This window comes from Cebus imitator, unplaced genomic scaffold (assembly GCF_001604975.1).
Source record: "Cebus imitator isolate Cc_AM_T3 unplaced genomic scaffold, Cebus_imitator-1.0 Scaffold36, whole genome shotgun sequence".
NCBI lineage: Eukaryota > Metazoa > Chordata > Mammalia > Primates > Cebidae > Cebus > Cebus imitator.
Window position 1 is genome coordinate 10,169,409 of NW_016107351.1, and position 22,841 is coordinate 10,192,249.

Consider the following 22,841-nt stretch of genomic DNA (forward strand, 5'->3'; position numbering starts at 1 on the left):
GAGAATTATAGCAACTCTTGAAGGATTGTTAACATGTCAATTCTAACCTCTAGTGAGTTGAAAAGTTTCATTTGAAATGAAAATTCACTTGATTGATCTAAAGTATATAAATATCTGATTATTTCCCAGCAGGCAACTACAGTAAAATCTCACACCTCAAGTTTTACCAATCTTGGAAGTACATTCATCAATGTCTACTGCAGTTTTTATCTGACAGAAAAGAAAATCAAGCATTAAAACAGTAAATCAAGTTGGATTTGAAAAAAACAGACACTTACTTTATAGTCCAAATGACAACTACATAATTTAATGGTAAGACGTTTGTAACACCACATTTTGCTTTTGTTGGACAGTTTTAAAGGTAAAGATGATAGATCATAACTGTTACTCATACAACTTAAGTTCACCAAAGAAAACTGTCTATACAAATTTGAAATAAATTCAGAAATACATTTTATGACTCTTGTGGCATTTTAGGAATCTTGTTTTTCAAGGACGTAAAATTAGGAAAAAATATTGAAGTCATCCAAGTTTGTATTATATTTCTGCTATCTTTTGAAAACATCAAATTATAAAAAATACATATTGACAATGACAAGGCAAAATGAACAATCTGAGACAAAATTACATGTGTTCATGAAAATGGTAAATAATTACACAAATCTTTATAAGGTATGAGGCATCCCATTAACTGATCGATATTCTCTCTTGGTACTTTAAAACAAGTTTGTGAAGAGCTATCATCACAATTTTAGAAATGGAAATCCTGGGATTTAGAGAGCTAAATTAATTTGTTCAAGTTTATACATATAGAAAGCAATAAAATTATGATTCTACTTTAGTTTTGTCTAAATTCAAAATTTGTAGAAATTATCCACAGAGTGCATTGGTAAGCAATATATACATGTTCTCTCTCCTCCTCTCATGGTAGTCTGACTAAGAGGCATGCTTACTTCTACTATCAGGGACCTGGGAAGCCGAAAGAGAAGTATAAAGAGAGGCAGGGCTGCTGATGAAATCTGAATAGCATATATTCATTGACACTGACTACCAGAAATTAGTTTCCTCATCCAAGTAACACCTCCCCAGTATTCAGACTCCTCTTTGAAACTCAGTTCAAACCAGGCAGATAACTGCACTGAGAGTTCGGAAATCAGAAAACAAGGGCCTCAGAGGAATTACAGGAGTATAGTACACACTAAACTGAAATCAACAATGAGGTAAAAACCCAATGATTAGTGGGGTTATGAGTTACCTGTGTTCATGTCTACACATACACAGCATCAAGCATGGAAGCAGTGTAGTCTCAGACATCGCTCTTGAGTGCCTAATGTACTACTACTAGACAGGATCTATTAGCCCGAAGGTTGAGTGTGAACAAACCTACGGGTAATCTATAATTATCACAGTCACCCATGTGTGGTTGTGGCCTCTGCAGAATGACATTTTTACATGAGGTACACATTTTTACTAAAGCATGCATTTACAAGATGGCTGCTTGAATGAATGTCTTAGTCTGTCACCAGTAAAGAGAGAGAAACAGTAAATATTCTATGTTATTGGCTGTATTAACACTATGACTCAATAAGGTAAGCTCACTAGGCACAGAAGAAAATAGGTTTATAATGAAATTTTATGGTATTGAGAATATTTAATAGCAGCTAATATAAATGCAAACAAATGCATTGTTAATTAAGTTAGACATAAAACGAACGTTTTCTGAAAAGCTTGAACAGAATACAACTTCTTACCTTTCAAATTCTTCTCAAACTCATTTAACTCAAAATTACTATTTAGGTTTTTTTATGGAAGAGGCTTGTTGAACCTAGTCAAAAGCCTTCCTTTGATGAGACTGTATTCATTTCTAGATTAATGTCAGATAGATAATAGAATTTCTGATAAACACCTTTTACCTAAAGTCACAAAAATCATGGCAATTAATTTCACTTCTTTGATTTTATCTTAAATGTAAAACGTCTTTCAAAGTTAAAAAACATGTCAGCATGTATTTACAAGTGAACAACCTCTAAAAAATTAAAAATTCTTTGAGTTAGTATTAATGATTTCAGAAAACATAAATGTGCTTCTTTCCTCAGATGATTTCAGTTGCTGTACTTTCCCTCATAATTAAACAAACAATGCTTAATATTCACAGATGAAAAGCTGTCAGAAAATTATGCCATCAGAAATCCTGTAAACAAGGCACTTTTGTTAATTTCTAACTGATTGGGAAAGTAACATTCTTGAACCATAATTGATTTCCTCTTTTCTATTTTGTGCCGCCCAGTGGTTGTTTCGTGTGGTATGTTATTGTAAAATGATTCCTTAATTTGTGAAATCTTAACAGCCTATTGTATTCCAGCAGTCTCACAATTTTATGTCAGCTCTTATTTCGTTATTTATGGTAAACAAGGTTCAAATTTGAGACAGTATGATCAGAAATATTACAGCAGAAATTAAATAATGATTTATTTGTTAAACTATTTTCCTTAATCTCTTCCTTGCAGCTCAATAGTCAACTGAGGAAGTTATAGAACACAATAGCAAAATAGGAAATGCAGTAACAAAGCAAGATTGCCAAGAAGAAAAATGCTTTTTAAATTATGCCTTAAAAAAAAATTAAAGATCAAAGGAGTGTGACTAGTATTTGATATTTAACCAAAGCCACTGAAGGTATTTATAAGTATATAAATTAAGTCCCAGATGCAGACGGAGTAAAAACTCCAAAACAATAATCATGTTGGTTGCAATAACACATGCAAGGCAAGGTAACTGGTATAGATCATAAATAATTGAAGAAAAAAATTTAAGTACATTTTGCATGGCCAGTAAAAACTGAGGATAAAGAACATTAAAATAGTTTATTTATCCCTGCCCAAATCTCATGTTGAAATGTAAACCCCAGTGTTGGTGGGGAGGGGCTGGTGGGAGGTGTTTTGGTCATGTGGACAGATCCCTCACGGCTTGGTGCTGTCCTTGAGTACTCATGAGATCTGGTTGTTAAAATGTGTGAAACCTCCCCTCCCACTCCTTCTTGTTCCTGCTTTTGCCGTATGACATGCAAGCTCCCACTTGACCTTCTGCCATGAGCAAAAGCTTCACAAGTCCTCCCCAGCTAAGCAGATGCCGGTGCCATGTTAACCGTTCAGCCTGTAAACCTCTAAGGCAAACCTCTTCTCTTTAAAAATTACTCAGTCTCATGTATTACTTTATAGCAATGCAAGAACAGCCTATTACAAACATTAATCAATTTGATTACTAAAGCTGACACAGTGTTGTGCATGCAATTGATCTGGGTATCAAGAAGTTCGGTTTCTTAAAAAGTGCATTTATTTAATGGAAACATTGAGATATGCAGTGTTCAATATGGTAGTCAGTAGACACATGGTTGAACACTTGAAATGTGGTTAGTGTTAAGAGGAACTAAATTTTTAATTTAAATTAAATTTAAAAACTAATTCACTTTAGATATTTTAAAACTTTTAAATATGCTTGACAACTTGACACACATAAATTTCTATATTCAACCCTGTTCTATGAAATGTAAATAGAGAATAATTCCAATGAAAAGTTACCATCCAAATGAAAATGCCCTATAAATATAAAATACATGTCAGATTTTAAAGGCTAAGTTAGAAAAAATGCCTATTTTAAATAGTTTTAATAGTGATAACTTATAATAGTTAAATACTGTTCATATTAATTTTACTTATTTTTAATATAGCTTCTTAAAAAATTAGATGTGCATTTGTGGATCACATTATGTTTTCACTGGACAGCACTGACAAAAAAACAGAAATCTGCATAGAATTTAAACATATTGCTAAGAATGTATTTTAGGACAATATATTCTAATTTACACGTTTTTCTATCTTCATACACATTTGCACCCCACTTACCCCACCCTCCTTCATTATTTCCCCAAAACCAGAAATTCTGATGATGTAACCTCCCTCATTGTTTCTCAGCAAGCAGAAATTTCAATGGGGCTTGAAAAGTAGAAGTGGGATAACAGAGAGTAAAAGATCTTAGATTTTTCTTTTGTACAGGTATAATGGTGCATATTTATTACTTTCATAAGTTAACCAAGAATGGCAAAGAAGAAAAGGATTTTTGAAATGGACGCAGTGAAGAGTCAAAAAAGAGGAGGAGCGTAAAAATGTTCAGGTAGAGAACTCTCTGTCCATAAACTCTGTTCCCAGTTACCACTACAAGATCCATGTTCCCTCCAAGAAAGCTGAGAAAGCACTACACTGGTCATTCAGAACAGGGTGAGGGAAGGAGCCCTCCACAGAACAGGCCCAGGGTTACAAGTTGTCATCAGAGCAGTATTGGTGCCATTAGAAAAACCTGGCCAACTATGAGTACAGTGTGAATGATTTGGAAAGATGAAAAGGAAGCTAGCAACAATAACATAATTGTTTCCCTGGCATTGTAGGAGTTTGGCTAAATTTGCCCTTAATGTAAGTCTTAAGCCAATACTTATTTCATCAATTTTGGTTTCCTATTCAATTCTATTTTTATCAGATAAGATTAAACTCCTATACATTTACTGAAATTATGCAACTTTTACAACTTCTCTTTCATGGCTGGAAAATAGATCTAGGACTTACCTATTGATACTAGATACTATCATTTGGCATTGTCTCAAAATACTGGGGCTCTTTAGGGACAGCTCAAACACTATCTTGCCTCTTCATCAGATGCAATTTAGAATGGATTTCTTTGGGTCTCTTAGTCTCAAGAAATCTCAAAGAATTTTTACCAAAATGAGTAAGGATTTTTTTCCCAGCTATTTGTTAATTTAAAAAAAAAAGGAAAACTATTAGCTAAGTTCCAATAAATTGGCTAAAAACACAAAGTGCTACTTCAAAACCATGGTATTTTCAGATATTTCATAAACACTAAATTTTCCATCTTTTTACATACACTGATGTCTTAGTCCTTCCTATGTTATTTGAATTTGATGAGCAGCCTGGTATCTTTAGCTATGTTTAAAAATACACCTCATCAGGCGAGAGCAAAGGACAAGCAAAAATAATTCCCATTACATTCTCAGCAGGTAGGAATGCTCTTACTTGAAACCATAGACATTTCTTAAAGCAGTCCTCAGTTATAATCTTCAAATATTTTTATTTTAATAGCAAGGCATAATGTAGTAATTTCAAATTTGCATCATCATGACTATTTAAAATGCTCAATACATTTTTTCTAAGCAACACTATTACACTGAAATGAAAATGATATATGTGCTCATTATGTGTCAGGTACTGAAATGACCGTTTTCTGTATTTCAGTGGACCCTTATAACAATTTTTCTAGTAAATCACTATAATTTCTACTTCCAGGGTTACAAAAGCAAGCTTAGTGGGGACCCACAGCAAATCTAAGACAAGAAAACTGGGTCATGTTGGAGCCTGAATCTTCCAAGTTTCTGTTTCCAAACTCATGCATTTACTTATTCTGTTAATCTGATTCTTTTAACAGCCATTATTTGCTATTTTTATTGTAAATTTTTAACAAATATTTTGCTCTATTATATAAAATACTGTCATTTGAAACTGACACTTTTCAATATTACTTAAAGAAATCATTTCACAAACAGATTTATCCCATACTATATTCACTAAAAAATTGAGAAATGTAAGTTCATCGATATAAATTTTACTTAAAGAGAACAGCACAAACTTTCACACTGTTTTCTTTTTCTTTGATTTGCAGCATGACTTTAATGCTCAAAGTAATAGTTATTTAAAAATGAGATTGATTTTTAATCTACATTATTCTATTCATCTTGAGATTACTAAACATGGGTCACAATTTTAAGAAACCTGAACATCCAGGAAAATAAGAATTCTTAAACCAATAACTGCTGAAAAACCTTTACTTCAATATTTGACATTTTGTACTCTTCTAAATGTCTTCTAATGCATGGTCACGCTACAAAATGACTATCATTAGGGCTGTCACAGGCCATGGCTGTGGGAATACCATGACTGATGCTAAGCTATCAGCACTGTCTGCGCAAGGTGTATTCTCAGTAATTTCTCAAACTGACCATGGAACCAATTTCCACTGATCTCTAAGTCATAAAACTTTACAATTACCCTGAGTTCATTAATAATGTATTACAGTTCTCATTCTCAATCACAATTTAATCAGACCCATGTCTCACAGGAAAGTTGACAAGCAAGCCACAAAATTATCCATATAAATGTCAAGATTTATTTTCCTAACATAAATGATCTAACCTAGTCAAGCATAGTTAATAATAAAATCACTCTTTCTGAGATTACCATTCACCTGATTGTCATACCCATTTTGGCCTTCTATCTCAACCTCTCTCTAATGGTGGAGGTTATGGATATGGTTCACATAAATAAACCAATTTTTTATGAGTTATGTTCATTTTTATATTAAAAATACAAAACCATGAATACTTATATTATTGCTTATTACTTCTTTGTAATAGGCACAAAACCAAATTGGTCAATTTACTTCATGACAATGAGATATGTATTAAAAAGGTAAATATGTTAAAACAGTAATTTTAGTTTTAGATATCTCAGGCTGCCATTTTAGCCAAAATCATAACATGCTTTACTTTGGGTACAGAATCTCAGAATACTTCTAAATACAAAATTAAGTATTAAAGCACCCGCAAAAGATTACTGCATTGAAAAGGAACAGAAACTTGCTTCTACGTTGCATTTCTTCCTACATTCTGTGCATAAGTTTATTTTGATAATTAGGGATATACATAACAGTTTCTGAGTTCTTGCAGCTGTTCCTCCCATTGTTATATTATCAACCTGTTTTAATGTATTATTTTAATCATACCGCAATTTTAAAATATACGATTTGTTTCACGCTAATATGTGAAATCGTAGGTAACACATTAAATAAGTACATAAACATTTATTAATTTAAGTAAATGCATGCAACGGAATGTAATTTATTTGCTTTAAGGCAATTTATAGAAGTAAAGAGAAAAATAAAGATGAATGCAGATGCGGTTTCAGAAGCAGCATGATGATAGGAGAAATACTATACTATCTTTCAAGGCTACTAGTGAAGAATGTTAGTATCTTCTGCCAATTTTTATATACTGTTCTTCTTTAAAAACTCACATTGTTTAAAGTAGGTTCCTTCTGAAAAAAAAAAAAAAAAAAACAAAGTTCTTGATCCCACTTGACAGCTCCATTGAAGCAGGAAACATAATTGCATTCATTTATTCATTTTCTCAGTATTAGACTCAAGAATCTTTAAAAGGGTAGGGGAAGTCCTTCAACAGAATTTCTTCAGTAGAACCAAGAAATCAGTATTCTATGATTTACTATTTCATCAAGGTAAATAAATGAATTAATCAAAAACTTAAAAAGTTTATTTTCCTGTTAATTGGCTATACAATCTAAAATGTATATCTCCTAAAGTTAAATTGATAATATAAAAAAATCTATTGGTAGCATACAACATTATGACTTTTTACATGACTGTATAGAAGTTGTGATACATTTAGGATTGTTAGCAGAAGTCTATGTAATACTGTATATTTGTTTTCTTTCCTAGATAAATTGACTTCTATCCAATGTTTTGTCTGTAGCAGATTAAATGCAATGCCTGACACCATGATTATTTTGTTTTGATAATCATTACTTATTCAACACTGTTTTCCTAATCATTATTTTTATTTCCTCCAGTTAAGAATATTTCATGTAATCTTACTCATTTTCTTTCCTTCTGAACATTGAAATTCCTCAATGTGTTATAAACATTGAACCAAAAACATATTCCTTTTGTTGAGACTGGTCTCTAAGTATGCTTTCTGTTAAGAGTTTAAATTAAAATCACTTTCATAATATACCTTAGTGTATTTGTATAATATATAATAGTACATTTGATATTCCTAGAATTTATCTGAAGCTGATAATTTTAGATTTGCCAAGTTCATGTTACTCTAAGCCAATCACATTTATATTTCTCAAATATAAATGTTCATATGTACCGGAAATATTTTAATAAAGACTTATAATATGTATTTTTTTAAATAAAAGATGCTCACAAAAAATATTTGTATTTCTGACACTTGGTTTATCTTTGACAAGTGTCAGTCAGTATCTCATGATTAATTCAGGGCTGAGCCCAAATGACATTGAAATCATCAAATCGGCAGAAGAAATAATGACACACTATTTGATACTGTCTTTTCCCTTAGAATCACTCAAAAGGTTCTCTAAGATAGCACACTGAGTCCTGGTTAACTTCTGAAAATATTCTTTCTCACTGTAAAGCCAGACCACTGTTAATGACAATTGCCATTAGTTTACTATTATCTTACATATAATAATACAGATTCTGACACTCAATTTTCCCCAAATATAATGAACAGGAGAAAATTAATGGAAAATATTAGAGGAAAGCTATACTGAGAATCCACTTAATCTTTTGATTGTTAAATATTTGTTTCGCTCAAGTCACCAATTTAAATCTGGGCCTGCTTCCCAAACAGTAAATGCTAGTCCAAGAAACTAAAACCAGTAGTGAAATTTTATTAATTTCACTTTTTAAAACAAAAATAATGTCTGCCCTAGAACATATTTTGCAAAACATCTTCAGTGTAGTGCATTCTATTGTATAGCCTTCCTAATCTAAGTGTCAGAAATGAGGAATCATAATTTGAATCAAATTCTTCAAACTCCTGGAAATACATCAGGTTTTTACTTCCCTACAATCATCTACAGTTTAAATACAAATTTAAGTACAAATTTAAATTTGTCAGCATTTTTATGACACTGAACTTAGGTAAATGTCTGATTATCTCAATGTTATGAAAGATTAAAAATAATTCTTAAAATAGTATTTAGTAGAAAAAAATTATACCATACAGCATGGTGAAATTGAATAGAATGTGCAAGAAGTGTGTAGTAGCATGGGCTTCATCTTGGAGTAAGAAAGCGGGCGTGTTGCTGAGACAGGGAAACACCTCATCATGCTGTCTAGATCTCAGGCTACGTTCCTAAGAGAAAGCATATGGGGTTCTCCTCTGATTGAATTGTTAGGCTTCTGAGAATACTGGAATCAAATCTTAGAAAAAAATTAATTTTTAGTCTAGGAATTAAAGTCATTTGATGCTTCAATTGGTGAACAGAAGAAAATGATAAATAAGCAATTATGAGTAATGAGCGAAGCCCAAACTCATGACACAAGTGAAGAGTAAAACCAAAAAGAACTGGAAAGTTAATGAGACACCAGACATCTCAAAACTCTACTATTACCCTTTGTTTTGTTTTGTTTTGTTTTTTGAGACAGAGTTTCGTTCTTGTTGCCCAGGCTGGAGTGCAATGGTACGATCTTGGCTTACTGCAACCTCTGCCACCTGGGTTCAAGAGATTCTCCTGCCTCAGCTTCCCGAGTGGCTAGGATTACAGGCACCTGCCACCACATCCAGCAAATTTTTTGTATTTTTTGGTAGAAATGGGGTTTTACCATGTTGGACAGGCTGGTCCTGATCTCCTGACCTCAGGTAATCCACATTCCTCGGCCTCCCAAAGTGCTGGGATTAGAGGCATGAGCCACCATGCCTGGCCTCTAATATTACCCTTTTAGTGAGGCTCAGCCAGCACCTTCTTGTTTTTATGACAACATTCAAACGGAGAGTAATCGTATCTCACAACATTTGTGACTAATCTCAACTAAAGATCCCTATTTCTCAATATTCTTTTCACTTAATTTTTGTGGTTTTACCTGTGATTTCATCTTTGAACTCCCTTTCAGTGGAAAGAACATCTGAAATCCCATCAATTTTCTGATCTTAAAGGGATACAGAAATGAACCATCACTGTGCTTCAAGCCAGCCAGAACAAGACTTATCACTTAATTCCTGTGTTATCTTGAATAGGTTGCTTAAAATGAAATAATGCAGTTCCCACTTTGCGAAAGTATAAAATTAAATAGGATAACTGAAATATACACAGCAAAATTCAAGGTAACAGCATAGCTTAATCTCCCTCCCTTGATCTAAATTGTTGGGTGACTTTTTAAACTTCCAGAATGCAACTCAGATTTCTTAACTCAAAACTCAAGTCTTTCCATAGTGTCTTATCCATCTGCCTTTCCAGGTTCAAGGTTTTCTACCGCCTTTTATGTAGCTTTTGGTTTAGTCAAATGGGACTATTTTGTTTTTCTTTTGCTATATCTACCTTTGCTCTTGCTTCTTTCTCCAACTCTATACTTGCATAGTTATCCTGTCCTTCAAGGACCAGTTCAAATATTACTCCATTTCTCTACCTCTCTCCCTTGTCTTGTACCCAAAAGGAAATAAATCTCTCCTTTCTCTACCTCTAGATAAAACATTTCTTGCACCTTCTGGAGTATCTGGCTTTATGTATCATCTTTCTCCTCTTTTTTAAAAAAATATTTTCCTTCTCCATTGTCTCATTTCCTCTATAGTTTTAAAGATTATAGTTTGAAATTAATAGAGAATAGCAAAAAGAAGACTATAGCACATGGTGAAACCCCATCTCTACTAAAAATACAAAAATTAACTGGGTGTAGTGGCATGTGTCTGTAATCCTATTTGGGAGTCTGTGACAGGCAGGAGAACCGCTGGAACCCGCGAAGCTGAGGTTGTAGTGAGCCGAGGTCGCGTCAGTGCACCACTCCAGGCAGGGCATCAGAGTGACACTCTGTCTCAAAGCAAAAAAAAAAAAAAAAAAAAAAAAAAATCACAGCTTCCATTTGTACCTTAGCTAAAGCAGCTTCTTTCTCCCAGGATGTGTTACTTACTGTTGTATATATTTGGTCAAAATTTTAGGCTTTTTTCTCTTTTTTTCCCCCTTTTTTGGGGGATATGTGTAGCATAGATCACATACGGAAACAAACACAAAGCAGAAAATACAAATGGGAATAAAAACAGAATGGAAGCAGAGATATTCTTTCAAAAAGCTTAAAAGTAGGAATAAGAATGGAATTATTTTAAAACTGATGAAAACACCATTTATATAAAAACAACAACTAGGTTATGTGAGATTACTGGTAAAACAAATCAAGACAGTGGAGTTAGTTCAAAGTGCAGAATTATGAATAAAAGATCTGTGTTAAGTCTTTCTTAATCTATCGTTAAATTTCCAATTATGTGTGAGCATAAACATATACAAATACAGGTACGTGGTATTGTGTATGTACATAAACATTTATAGATATGTATATGTGTTATTTTTTAACCCAGTAACACAATTTCCAGGGAATGATGAAGGGTGTATATGTGAAATGTGTTTCCATCCTCTGACACTCTAAATCCCATACTTCACTTTAACTCATAGCATATTTTTCCCTTTTCATTATTGCAGATCATTTTGAAAGGTTCATTAACTTTGGTTTGGCTTCTTTTCTATTATTCCACTAAAATGATTATTTTTTTTTTTAGCCCATTGGTGCTGTCTTATTCCCAAAACAGGTGGGTATTTTAATTTCTTATCTTAGTTTTCCTGTGTGCAGCATTCAAAATTGTCAACAATCCCTTACTTCTTGAATTACTTCCACACATTGGTTTATAACACTACACAGCTGTGCATCTTACTTAACCAGCTCCTTCTTCTCCATCACTCTTTTCACTATTCTTCTTTCTCCTACCTCATGGTAATTTTTAGACTCAGCTGAGTGCTATCAGAAGTCAACACTCATAGCAGTTGAGTGAATGAGTGGTGATGTCCTGAAGAGAGATCTGAGCCACAGGCCAGAATGCATGCTAAAGGCCTCATGTCCAGTAAGTGGGTACTAATCACTAAAATATGTATATTTGCTTGAATAATAAATGACCCTTCATAGGCTTCCATCTGTGATTTTCTGATTACATTCTTCACACTGTATCATTTCCATGCACATGTCTAAGCTCAATGATATGGTTTAGCTCTGTGGTCTCACACAAATCTCACTTTAAATTGTAAACCCCATAATCCGCATGTATCAAGGTTTGAACCAGGTGGAGGTAACTGAATCATCAAGGCAGTTTTCTCCATGCTGTACCCATGATTATGAGGGAGTCTTGTGAGATCTGATAGCATTTCTCCCGTTTGTACTCACTCCATGCTACTGTCCTGTGAAGAAGGTGCTTGCTTCTCCTTTGCCTCTTACATAATAGTTTCCTAAGGCCTCCCAGCAGTCTGAAACTGTGAGTCAATTAAACTTCTTTCCTTTATAAATTACCCACTCTCAAGTATTTCTTCACAGCAGTGTGAGAATGAACTAATACAGTAAATTGGTACCACAGAGAGTGGGGTGCTGCTGTAAAGTTACCCAGAAATGTGAAAGCAATTTTGGAGCTAGGTAACAGGAAGATGTGGAATAGTTTGGAGGGCTCAGAAGAAGACAGGAAGATGTGGGAAAGTTTGGAACTTCCTAGAAACCCATTGAATGGTTTTGACCAAAATGCTGATAATGATATGGACAAGTCCAGCTGTAGGTGGTCTCAGATGAAGGTGAGGAACTTGCTGGAAGATAGATTAAGGTCATTCTTGCTATGTGTTAGCAAAGAGACTGGTGGCTTTTTACCCCTGCCCTAGAGATCTGTAGAAGTTTAAACCTGAGAGACATAATTCAGGTTTTGTGGCAGAAGAAATTTCTAAACAGCAAAGCATTCAAAAGGAAGCAGGGCATAAAGTTTGGAAATTTTGCAGCCTGTCTATGAAGTGGAAAAGAAAAATCCATTTTCTGGGGTGAAATTCAAGCCTGCTATAGAAATTTGCTTAAGTAATGAGGACCCCAATGACCATCACCAAGACAATGGGGGTAATGTCTCCAGTGTGTGTCAGAGACTTTACAGCAGCTCCTCCTATCATAGGCCTGGAGGGCTAGGAGAGAAAAATGGTTTCATGGATCAGGCCCAGAGTTACCCTTCTCTATGCAGCCTCCAGACATGGTGCCCCCAGTCCCAGTTGCTTCGGCTCCAGCTGTGGCTAAAAAGGGCTGATTTGACATTGCTTCAGGGGGTGCAAGCCACAAACCTTGGCAGTTTCCACATGCTTTTGAGCCTGTGGATGGATGGAAGTTAAGAATTGAGGTTTGGGAACTTAAACCCCATTATCAAAGCATGTACGGAAATGCCTGGATGTCCAGACAGAAGTTAGCTGTAGGGGCAGTGTCCTCAGGGAGAACCTCTGCTAGGGCAGTGCAGAAGGGAAATGTGGAGTTGGCTCCCCCACAGAGAGTCTCCACTGTGGCATTGCCTAATTGGCCTGTGAGAATAGAGCAATTATCCTCCAGACCCCAGAATAGTAGATCCACCTATAGCTGGCATAGTGCATCTGAAAAAGCTGCAGACACTCGACACTAGGCTATGAAAGCAGCCAGGAAGGGGTGCTGTACCCTGTAAAGCCACAGAGGTGGAGCTGCCCAAGGTTGTGGGAGCCCACCTCATGCATCAGTGTGACCGAGATGTAAGACTAGGAGTTAAAGGTTTAATGGCTGTCCTATTAAAAGTGCTGAGCTGTACCTCGGCCCTTTTTAGATAACTTTGGAACTTAAAGGTTTAATGACTGTCCTGTTAGATTTTAGACTTGCATGGTGCCTGGAGACCCTTAGTTTTGGCCAATGTCTCCCATTTGCAATGGATGTATTTACCCAATGCCTGTGCCCCCATTGTATTTAGGAAATAACTAACTTGCTTACGGGTGCAGCAAAGGCAATACTGAGAGAAGTTTATAGTTATAAATGCCTCAATTACAAAACAAGAAAGATCTTAAATAACTAACTCTATACCTCAAGAAATTGGAAAAGGAATAACAAATTAAGCACAAATTTAGCAGAAGGAAAGAAATAACTAAGATTTGCACATAAACAGAGAAACAAGAAAAAATAGCAACAAACTAAACAGATGGTTTTCTGAAAAGATAAAATTGACAAAACTAGGTTCATGAACTAAAAAGAGAGAGTACTCAAATTTTTTAAAAAATTAGGAAATATTACAACTGATGCTACAGAAATAAAAATGATTATATAAGATTAGCAGTAGCAATTCTGTACCAAAAGATGGGATAACCTAAAAGAAATGTACAAATTCCTAGAAACATACAACCTAATAGGACTTATGAAGAAAGAGATGATCTGATCAGTCCAATAACAAAGGAAAGGATTGAATCAGTAATCAAAAATTTATTAAAAAGCCAAAGCTGCAGACATCAACAGTAAAAGGGTAGTTACCAGAGGCCATAGTACTAGGGAATTGGGGAAATATTAGTCAAAGGACACAACATTTCAGTTAGACAAGAAGAATAAATTAAAGACATCTATTACACATCACGGTGACTACAATTAGTAACAATATGTTGTATGACTGAAAGCTGCTAAGAGAACTTAAATGTTGAAAGTTGCTAAGAGATTTTAAATACTGTCACTAGAAAAAAAAAAGTTAAGTATATTAGGCAATGCGTGTATTAAATAACTTGACTTAGCCATGCTACCATTATATATACACCCATTAAAGTATCCTGCTGGGCACAGTGAATATATACAAATTTTACTTATCAATAAAGAGTGTATGTGTGTGTGTTTGTGTACAAAACCTCCTAATAAAGAAGAGCCCAGTACCAGATGGCTTCACTGGTGAACTCTACCAGACAAAGAATAATTAACATTAATCTGTTTTGTTAAGAGAATGAATGACAACCATCACACGATCATTTCATCAGATACAGGAAAAGCATTTGACTAAATTCAGCATGCTCTCATGGTAAAATTTCTCAAAAACTGCATAGACGGAATTTAACCCAACATAATAAAGACTATCTATGGAAAGCTCACTGCTGATGTAATATTCAAGGGTAAAAAATTGAAAACTTTTCCTCCATAATCACAAACAGGGTGAGAATCTCACTCTCACCACTTTTATTTAACATAGTACTAAAAGTTCTAGCCAGAACAATTAGAGAAGAAAATAAAACAAACGGCATCCAAATCAGAAAGGAAGAATTAAACATATATATGTCTGGAGATGACATGGTCTTCTATGTAGAAAACCCTAAAGTTCCCACAAAAATCTGTTAGAAATGATAAACAAATTCGGTAAAATTTGAGAGTACATAATCAACATATGAATATCATGGTTTTTAAAAATTTAGTTTTTTAATTGATAAGTATAAATTATATATAAAAATCAGTTGTTTTTATATATAAACAATTATGAAATTAAATACATGATTTATAATAACATTAAAAGCATAAATTTCTTCGGAATAAACATAACCAGGGAGGTTAAAGACTTGTACACTAAAACTATAAAAATACGATGAAAGAAATTTTAAAAGACATAAACACATGGAAAGACATCTTGCAATTCAGGTTTGAGAAGAATTAATATTGTGAAACTGTCCACAATACCCAAAGTGATCTATAAATTGAGTATAATGCCTGTCAAAATTCCATTGTCAATTTTTACAAAAATAGAAAAAAAACAACTGTGAAATTTGTATGATATCACAAAAGAACCCTCATAAATGAAGCAATGTTGAAAAATAACACAACTAGAGATATCACACTTTCAGAAGTTATAAAGCTATGGCAATTAAAATAATTATTTGAAAATATTGTGTTAGCATAAACACAGACATATAGAGCAATTGAACAGAATAGACAGCCCAGAAATAAACTCATGCATATTTGGTCAACTGATTTTTAATAAGTATGCCAAGAATATACAATGAGGAACAGATAGTTTATTCAATAAATTCTATTGGGAAAACTGGATATCCACCACAAAATAATGAAATGGGACCCTTATCTTACACAATACACTAAAATCAGTTCAAAGTGGGTGAAAAACTTCAATGTGAGTTCTTGAAACATTACAATTCTTAAAAAGAATAAATGAGGTAAAGCTTCTTGATATTGTCCCTATCAACAATTTCTTGGATATGATGCCAAAAGAATAGCCGCAACAATAGTAAATATAAAGAAATATGACTACATCAAAGTAAAAACTTCTGCATAGAAAACGAAATAACAGCATAAAAAGACAACCAACGAAATGAGAAAAAAATATTTGCAAAGCATATATCTGATAAAGGGTTAATATATGAAATATATAAGGTACACCTACAAATCAAAAACAAAATCCCAAATAATCTGATTTATAAATTGGCAAATAATCCGAATAAACACTTCTCCAAAGAAGAAATACTGATGGCCAACAATGATACTAAAAAAATGCTTAACATCACAAATCATCAGGGAAAGGGAAATCAAAACCACTATGAGCAATTTACTCACACCTGTTAGGATGGCTATTATCAAAAAACACAAGGTAACAAATGTTGGTGAGGAAGTAGTAAAATTGAAATCCTCATATACTGTTGGTGGGCATGTAAAACGGTATAGTCACTATGGAAGACAGTATGGAAATTCCTCTAAAAAGAGTGAAAACAGAGCTGCCATTTAATCCACAAATGTCACTTTTGTGTATTCATCCAAAATAACTGAAATCAGGATCTCAACAAAACAGCTGTGCTCTCATGTTCATTTCGGCATTATTCACAATAAGCAAGATAGGGAAATCACCTAAATATCTGTTGATGATAAAATGATGGGGAATGGTGAAAGAAAATGTAGTACCTACATACAATTAATGAGTTTTGAAAAAGAAGGAAGTCTTGCTATATGCAACAACATGGATGAACCTGAAGGACATCATGCTAAGCAAACTAAGTCAGCCACAAGAGACCAATGTCGTGTGATTCTACTAATACGAAGTACCTAAAACAAAATTTAAAAACATAGAATAGTGATTACCAGATACTTGGAAGAAGGGAAAATGGGGAGTTGCTATTCAATGGGTAAAATTTTCGGTTATACAAGGTGAAAAATTTCTAGAAATCTGCTGTACTATATTGTGCTCATGCTTAACAATTTATCCCTGTAAAATGTTATATTGTTTGTGTATGATGTTAACATAAGCACGTATTTTTGCTTTTGTATTTAATTTCCACATTTAAATAGGATCCTCATATTTCAAAATGTCCTATATATTGGCTCTTAGAGGTAAAATTCTTTTGTAAAATGAAGATAAAAGGAAATGAAAAAAGATTCTAAGGAAGAAGCATAATATAAAGAAGCTTTTCTTTTCCATTGCAGTAGTCAGGATATATAACTGGATAGAATTGCCTCTGTTTAGAGAAATAAAAAGAATATATTGGAATCAGTAAATGCATTTTCTTTGAGTAAAAGGGTTAGCGCACAGATATTTGTAACTTTGGAGATGTCACTGTTATAGCCTCAGGATTTTAGAAGCAAATTCTGTGCTTGAGATGAATCCAGCTGAGATTCTGTTTCTCTTAATGTGAGAAAGGATGACTTACAAATGAAGATTTAAAGTACTTGAGTAAGCTTGGAACTAGTCAAGCTGAAACTAAACTCCCATTTCATCTAGTAAAGCTCTCACTGCCAAAATGTTTTCTCGTTGTTGAGAATAAATGACAATATGTACCAGCAGTAAATTGGCTTATCTTTTGGACCAGAAGAGACACTATAAATGGAAGCTAAATGCCAGTTTTGTCAACTTATAAATTTAACTCTCAAGAAGTCACACACATTTTTAGGGCTCAGAACAGCTTTTACTTATGTAGTAATTAGATGCTGTTAGAAGAGCCACGAAATGGTGTTTACAACATTACCAATAAATTTTGTTTTGATTTCATCAATATCATTTCACTCCTTAAGCTAAAGAATAATGAAACATTATTTATATTTCTTCTATTCAGTTCTTCCTTTTTAAGTGGCAGAAGAGCTAAGAGCAAAATTCTTATAAATAAAAGGAAGCTAAAATTGAAATCCATAAGGAAATTATGATGAAGTTTTTTAAAAGTAACAATTTTTCATATATGCAAAGAATAGCAGAGAACTTATTTATACCTTGGTATTTGCAGAAACACTAGCTAAGCCAATTACAATGTAAATGTTTAAATATTGTATAGACCAAACAGGAAATAAAGATTATGTATTTCAAATAAAATACATCATATATATAGTAGTTATATGTGAGAGAAAAATCTACATTCACCAAACTAGAAAACCTTTAAAATAATCTCTGTTTATAAATTAGATGTGACAGAAGTCTTGATGCTTTATGAACATAAAGTAAATGGTTTGAATAGATCAAATGCCTATGAATATAATAAAGAATAATCTTAAAAGGCTTTCTAGTGGCAATGGGTATTTTGCCATTTACATTTATGAATCAAAAAAACATGCCATCAAGATTATATACTGTGATTCATGCTTTACTTCAATAAACAGCAGGGAGTAAGAAATCATATTCTATAATATCTGGCACATATTCGTATTGCTGTTTCAAATAGAGTGAAGAGTAATTAAAAATAAAGAGGTAGTACATTAAGATAAACTTTATGAAAGGAATACTAAGTACCTAAAAAGTAGATGAAATGGCACAGTAATGGTGTTAAACAAAATGGAGATAAACACTGCCAAGTAAAGAATTTTGCCTCACAACAGTAGATTCAGCTAATAAAACTAACAGCGAATTTTCAGGGTAATGAGAAATATTCGATTTAAGTATGAGATTTTATTTTGAAGTATGTTTAAATATGTTGGATGTGCATGAAATAGAGTAGACCTTTCATTACATAAATTGAAATGGGTCTTTATTACGGAACATAAAAATATCTCATACCAAAATGTTTCTGGATTTCTGCAAATCAGAGGTTAGATAATTATCAATAACTTCTTTATCAGATATAAAAGACGAGATATGATTTAAGTTTCAAGAACAAACCTGGAACAAATTGATCAACACTTCATGGCAAAGACAAAAAGACTGACAAAGTAAGACATAGTGACAATCACTTGTGATTATTCAATTGTCTGTTGGAATTCTCATTTACATAAAATTAGATTTAATAGTCTTGATATGCCTTTTCCCCTTCCTTCAATATAGAAAAGATACTTTAGATTTAATTATAACCAATTAATAACTATTTACAATGAACCAGATATGAAGAGCACCTAAGAAATAAGTAACTGTATCACCTTATGTGAGGACAGCTCAAGATTATTAGATATAATGCAAATAAAATTATAACTATGGTCTGAAAAATAGGCATTCAAAATATTATATTAGGATTTCTTGGTACATCATCATAGATCACTTCAAGCTAATGGTCAGTTTTTTGGGCTTAATGATTAAAGAATAATGATGCAAGCTTTTGTTAGGTCTGAAAAAGAATATCTGACAATTTTAATTAGAAAATATTTTAATGGAGAACAAAAACAGAGTTAATCATAAGGCATTCTATGAACACAAATTTTAAAATGACATTCAAAAAATAAAACGAATGTCATGGAATCAGTGCCACATACTGCTATAACTGAGGATTACATAAAATATGATTTCAATGATTACACNAAAAACTGCTGAAGGTAACAAAAAAAGAAACAAAATGATGTTGCTGTCTAAACAGAAAATAAAATATATACTACAAAGCTGAGAGACTTGTTATATTTTAATATAAAAGGAAACTGCTGTCAAATGACTTGCCCGCGGTCATATAGTTCTTAAGAAAGAGAACTGGAAAAGTCTATTGCTGACCTTGTTTGTTTTACCAAATCAAAACTGCCTCTAAAAAGCTCCATAAATAAATAAATTAATTTAATTAAGTAAGAGACCCAAGGTATATCACAGGAATCTTAAGCTGACAAAAGGAAGTATTAATTGGTCTTGTTTTTAATCATTCAAAGAATGTATTTAGAAAGGTGAAATAAAAGGATGAAATTAATGTGACAACAGATATTCACTTCAATATTCAAAGATGAAGTGAGATACCGTAGGGAAGCACTGAATTATTCCTCCCTCTAAATATTCACACTTGAGTAATAAATGTTAGTCAGAAATTCAAGACTTAGCATTAAAGGACCATTGGGATAGTAAGAATAAATGAAATTTGGTATCTGAGAAGCCTGTAACTAAAATTACATGTCAAAAGGATTGATTTTTGGGACGTGGCAAACATTTATTTACATGATAACTAAATAGCTGAAGTTCCTAAGAGTTTGAGAACTGTTCACTGAAACCTTTTTATGAAGGCTGAGTAATGAGGCAATATTGAAAACATTTGAATTTTTAAAATTAGTTAATAAGCCACTACAAATTAAAAACTACTGTATGCTTGAAAATACAGTAGGTACCTTGTAAGTGAATGCTAAGCAAACAGATGAAAGAGTAAATTAACTTTTAGAGAACATATTTAAAAACAAAATGGTCTTTTTCTAAATTACTCAGTTTTTCATTATAAATTTATCAACGGGTCATAAGATTTATTTGTTTTCATTTTCATTACTCCACTTAAAAACATGAATTTTGTTTACATACAATATCAAGAAAGAAACAGTCAAATCTAAAGCAATAAATTTTGACCTTTCTGTACTTCTTGGTTTGTGAGTTGTTAACTGATCTCTAAATTACACTATCCTGGACCAAATTGCAGAGTTCCTTGTCTGCTTGCTGACTTGGAGTCAGAGTTCATCTTGACCTTGCTATTTATGTAAGTTATCAGATTGGGTAACAACTTTATTTTTTGCTGTATTACAGTCCCTAGTTATCCACTTGGCATTTATGGTCAGCTTTTCATTTACAGCCTGGTGCTGACATTCACCAGACAATACTATATGTTACCTATTAGCGTTACTGCTTGCTATCAAAAATCATGCACTAACATAAATCCTCCAGGTCTCCTAGACACATTGTGCTGTGAAATTCTTATGAAATTGTAACAATTTACCAGATAATTAACTGTTTTATCTAGAAATATACCACATTATTTACATAACTACAATTTTCCCACTGAAATGAAACATATTTTCTTTCAAAAGAGAAAAGGAAAATCAATATTTTATTGTGTTTCTAAGGGTAAATTACATTGTGATGTACAGAAAAAACTGTCTTTGAAACATAGTGGTCCATTAGAATTATACAATTATGTGCTGTAAGATTTTCGAAGCTATTTGATTTCTATTCTATACATTTAATGACTTTGAGAAAATAATATTAATTTGTATTTCCAGAAGCATACTCATTTTTAATACAGTACTATGCACTATCATATTTATTCAATGCTAGTTTGTTAAATGACAACTCATATTCTGAAATCAATTAGCAATTTAAATGTAGTGCAAAAAAATAGACAAAGCCAGCATTCATTTCATTTTTTTCTAAACCAAAGAAGCTGAAAAAATATCATGGCTCTTTCTACTTTTTAATATAGCTATAAATAGTAACCAAATTTTATATACATATTTAATTTCCTTTAATTAAATATACTTCAAGGTCCTAATTTATGTATAAAATATAATGATAAACACACAAAGTATTTTTTAAACTTTAAAACTAAATTGTTGGGGAAAGTTTTACAGGAATGATTTTCAGTTCAGGCTTGATAATTTCATACAGATAAATAAAAATTAAGTTAAAATGCTGAATTTTAAAACTGATTGCTGGCATATCATGATGGCTTTTAAGGAAAAGCATCTATTTATGAAAATTTAAGTCCATTATTGGATTACAAAGATACAGTTTAACAAATGTCACTAATTTCACTGGTCTTAGTTGTTTTATTATATGATTATTTAAAGGTGACAATTTATAAATTGTTTTTCTTTAAATTTATGCAATTGCAGATATGACATGATGACTATATAGAAGTATGTGGCTTAAAAACTGGTCATCAAAATTATTAAGGAAATATTTTGTTTTTGTTGTTTTAACATACAGAAGTAGTTCTCAGAGTGTGGTCTTTGAGGTTGGCGGTATCATCGTCACCTGGAAACTTATTGGAAAAGCAAAATCTCTGGCCTTATCCTAGGCTGACAGAATCAGTAACTGGGGAGAGGGTCAAGCACTGGATGTCTTAAGTCCATTGGATGACTATGATACACATTAAAGGTTGAGAATCATTAACCTATGAATTATCAGCTATGGGGTCCTATTAGAATGATCAGAGGTATTAAAATAAATACATGCATAAATTTCATGCTATAGCAATTGAAATAAATTATCTGGTGAGAAAAACTAATACTTATTAAAGCATCATGTTTCTAATATATAGCCAGGGCTGAGAACAATTGATTTTACCTAACATCCAAAAGAACTTTTTATTCCTCCTTCCTTTCTCTGGACCTGAGAGTATTCTTTCACTGACCCTTCCTCGCAAAAGTTACTATCTGATCAGCAGACTCTAATACCCAATGCCAAGCTTTCTCATTTTTGTCTAACATCCTGATGGTATCCATGGTGCTAACTTTGTATTGTAGGTGACATATCAATTTAAATAAACTATACATAAATAACAGAGTATTAGTAATTCTTAAGAAATTACTAAGGTGACCACAAAGTTCACTGCTTCTTTAGACTACTCATCTTGTCTCATTAGATCTTCTTTCCAGTAAGTATTTAGATGATGTTAATTGCAGTGAAATTCATTATAGGTCCAGTGAATTTGCTGCTTTCTTAATAACCTAGCTTGTTCCTACTACGCTACTATGCTACAGCAATAATCACCTCCAGAATCAAAATAAGTTTATAATGACATATGAAAATGGAATATTAATATTGAAGTGTTGTCAAGTAGTAATTCTTTAGGCCTAACAAACTCCCAGTCATGCTAGAGATTTACTTGTCATTAAAAATGTTTGAATATTCAGGAATTTTAAGTATCAGTTTCTTTCGTTTTGTTGTTCATGACTCTAAGTTCAGTGTTTCTCAAACTGTTGTGCTACCTAAGAATTAAAGATGAGCTTGAGTGATAAATACAGTACTGTATTTGTGAATTAGATAATTTTCAAAC

General features: G+C 32.8%; 1 protein-coding gene across 1 annotated transcript in view; it reads right to left on the bottom strand.

Annotated features, from left to right (window-relative positions):
- The window catches only part of LOC108301579 (eyes shut homolog), a 1,388,593-nt gene extending 1,366,306 nt beyond the window's left edge, over positions 1-22,287 (bottom strand). The window contains exon 1 of the mRNA XM_017524691.2: positions 22,197-22,287. Coding sequence (XP_017380180.2) covers positions 22,197-22,287 — 91 coding nt within the window. The remainder of the gene's footprint in view (positions 1-22,196) is intronic.
- Between the last annotated feature and the right edge of the window lie 554 nt (positions 22,288-22,841).